We start from the raw sequence: 2,950 nt of genomic DNA on the forward strand, positions 1-2,950 counted from the left end.
AAGGTAGACAATCCAAAGCAATAATTTTTGCTAACTTCTCACGATCCTTCATTTTATCATATTTTCACCCATTTTCGGATATTGGAGCTCGATTTGGCAAAGTTGGAGAGGAACTTTTCCAAACAACTTGGGGTAAGTATTGTTGACTCCCTTATGATTATATTTCATGAATTAATCTTCATTTTTGGTGTCAGATTATCGAATCTTCAAGAGAAATAGAAGAAAATTTCTATAATGTCACAAAACGAATTTTTCATGTTTGAATACCAATTTGGTGTCGGGTTTGAGTGAAATTAGTATGGTTGAACTTGTAATTGGTTGGGTTCTCATATTTTGTGAGTTTCGTCGGATTCCGAGATGTGTGGCCCACAGGTGAGTTTTGTAGCATAATTTCGGATTTTGTGGAAAATATTAGTACTTTAATATGGTATAAATTCCTATAATTTTCGTGGGCTGAATCAAATTAATTGTGACTAGATTCGAGCCGTTTGGCAATGGATACGTGCAGAATGGGATTTCTGGAGCATTGTTTACCTTGCTCGGCATTGGATTTGGCTTGTTCTAGGTAAGTAACTCATCTAATCTTGGAGCTGAGGGTATAAACCCTGAATATATGTATTATGTGAATTGTTGGGAGGTGACGCACCTGCTAGGTGACGGGCATGTGGGCATGCACTATAGAAATTGTGACATAATTATTTCTGTGAAATCTTGAAGTTAAATAATCTTGGCATTCCCCATGCAGTTTTATGTGTTAAAGAAATTGAGCTGAAAAATATATTAAAAATTATGTTTAGGCTATGTGCCTGTATTTTGGGACCCACAGAGGTCATATTATTGTGCATTATTTCTTTTAAATTAAAAATTCATACTCAGTCATATCCATTTCATTACATATCATATCTCAGTCTTTGTTGTTATTCATTGATACATCATATCATCATTTTTGGGTCTATTCTCATGACATTGTGAGCCCATGAGAGAGAGACTGGAGAGATTGATGACTGAGGGAGGTCGAGGGCCTGATTGTGAGGATATTTTTGGGATCGGGTTGCACGCCGCAGCAGGTCATGTTGGCTTTATATATATTATTACTATTATATGGATCGGGGTTGCCCGCCTACAGCACGCCTTATTGGGTTATTATGGCACGTGAGTTGTCCGTGCAGATTATAGCGCTTGGACTGAAGGAGCCCATCCGGAGTCTGTACACACTCCCAGTGAGCGCAGGTACCTGTACACACCCCCAGTGAGCGCAGGTATATATTGAGTGCGAGTGTCGAGTGCTGAGTGACTCGGAGGCATGAGAGATGGTGAGGCATACCTATTTGTTAGTAATTCGTCCAAGTTTAAATGGATTAGGTTGGATTAGGTTATGATCTGTCAGTTGACTTGATTCAATGGGTTGAACGCGAAATGACATATCAAATTATTGGTTTAAAACGGATCAAAGAGTGTAACTCAACGGGTCAAAGTGCAGCACAAACCAATACAAAATCCTATTTAGAGATTAAAAACTAGTATGTTAATTTGGAAGGACTTGAGCGACAAAAGTATCAGATACAAATAAATTTTTACCGGTAAAATGTTGCTGCTGCTGAGGAGCAGATCTACTTGTAGTTGGGTTCTGATGGATATGACTTTGATGTGGTGGAGCTTGTAACGTTGTACAATTCAAATGAGCATCAAAACCACAAGTTTGGCATCTATAAAGCCAGTGATTGGTTCCAACTTTCTTGCAAATATCACAACAGAATGATTTACCAGGATAAGGAGGTGAAAACTTAAGGTCAAGCTGGTGATGATGGGACCAGTGAGTGACACATTGTGGGAAAACAGCACATAGTATGTGAAGGTCAGTGCCACAAGTTTTGCAGTGGTAAGAGAAGCCATCTCCATTCTCCCCACATGCATCACAGTTGAATTTCCCGTCAGGGTAAATGGGTTTTGGGAGGAGAGTGAAATGATGTTCTTTGTCAAATGGATGAGTGATTTGCTGAGGCATTTGGGAACATTCAGTATGAAGGAAAAAATTGCAAGATTTGCATGTGTAGATTGATCCGATGGCTTGAATCTTGCAGCCTGAACATAGCTGTGAAGAAGATGAAGCAAAGTTTTGATTCGTGATTAGCTCTAAAGGGTGAGGGTGACTGAAATGGTTGATTGTATTCTTGGATTCTTGAGGTTCCAACTTCACCTTCCCCATCTCTAGCTATCTCTCTCTCTCTCTCAAATTTGGAGGTACGTAGGTTTAGGTACTTCGATATTTAATAGAACTGACCAATTTTGACAAGTGAAATAATTAGACTTAAATCCTTCACAAACTTAAAAACCAAATCATGAATTGTTTATTTTCAGTTGTGCACAACTTGTTCACTAAATAAGAAATAAAAGTCAAGGGACAGAATTTGGGGTGGTGGGGGAGATTGAGAATATGAAATGAAGTTGTTTGCTGGTATGGTCCCCAAGTCAAGGTCCATATAACGCGGTTTAGGAGGAAAATTGTCAAAATATTCACTAGGTGAATTCATGAGGGGGTGTGCTCTGTGGACTCAGGGTTGACGGAATTATTGATAAATTAATTTTTTATTTTTTATTCTTTAATTTTGGAATGGCTATTCGATTACCACGAGACCTAATGAGTTCAATCAGAATATCTCGAAAATCTGCGCAGCAATCTCTACCAAAGCACAAGAGGATATAATTTCAGTTTTTCGTAAACAGTAAGCACTTGGTGCCTTAACTGATGATAATGATCCAATACTGTCAAAACTTGTATATATGACATTGTTAGGACTTTTAACTGATTATAGAGAAAGAAAATGCATTTGGCAAAAAGATCCTTTTTTATTTGTTAAAACTTGTTTTAGAAAAGTTAAGCTTGCCTTGACGAGATCCATGAGTCATACAAATGTGAATCTTGTATTAATCTAGACGCCAGTTGCATTTT

General features: G+C 38.0%; 1 protein-coding gene across 1 annotated transcript; it reads right to left on the reverse strand.

Annotated features, from left to right (window-relative positions):
• Nucleotides 1-1,574: 1,574 nt before the first annotated feature.
• LOC107803974 (uncharacterized) lies at nt 1,575-2,206 on the reverse strand (the record flags this gene model as incomplete). The annotated part of the gene is given in 1 exon segment (NM_001325747.1): nt 1,575-2,206. A coding segment is annotated over 1 exon segment (632 nt), but the record flags the coding sequence as incomplete, so codon positions are not given.
• Between the last annotated feature and the right edge of the window lie 744 nt (nt 2,207-2,950).

The sequence above is a fragment of the Nicotiana tabacum genome, chromosome 19 (genome assembly GCF_000715075.1).
Source record: "Nicotiana tabacum cultivar K326 chromosome 19, ASM71507v2, whole genome shotgun sequence".
In the NCBI taxonomy this organism is placed as follows: Eukaryota; Viridiplantae; Streptophyta; class Magnoliopsida; order Solanales; family Solanaceae; genus Nicotiana; species Nicotiana tabacum.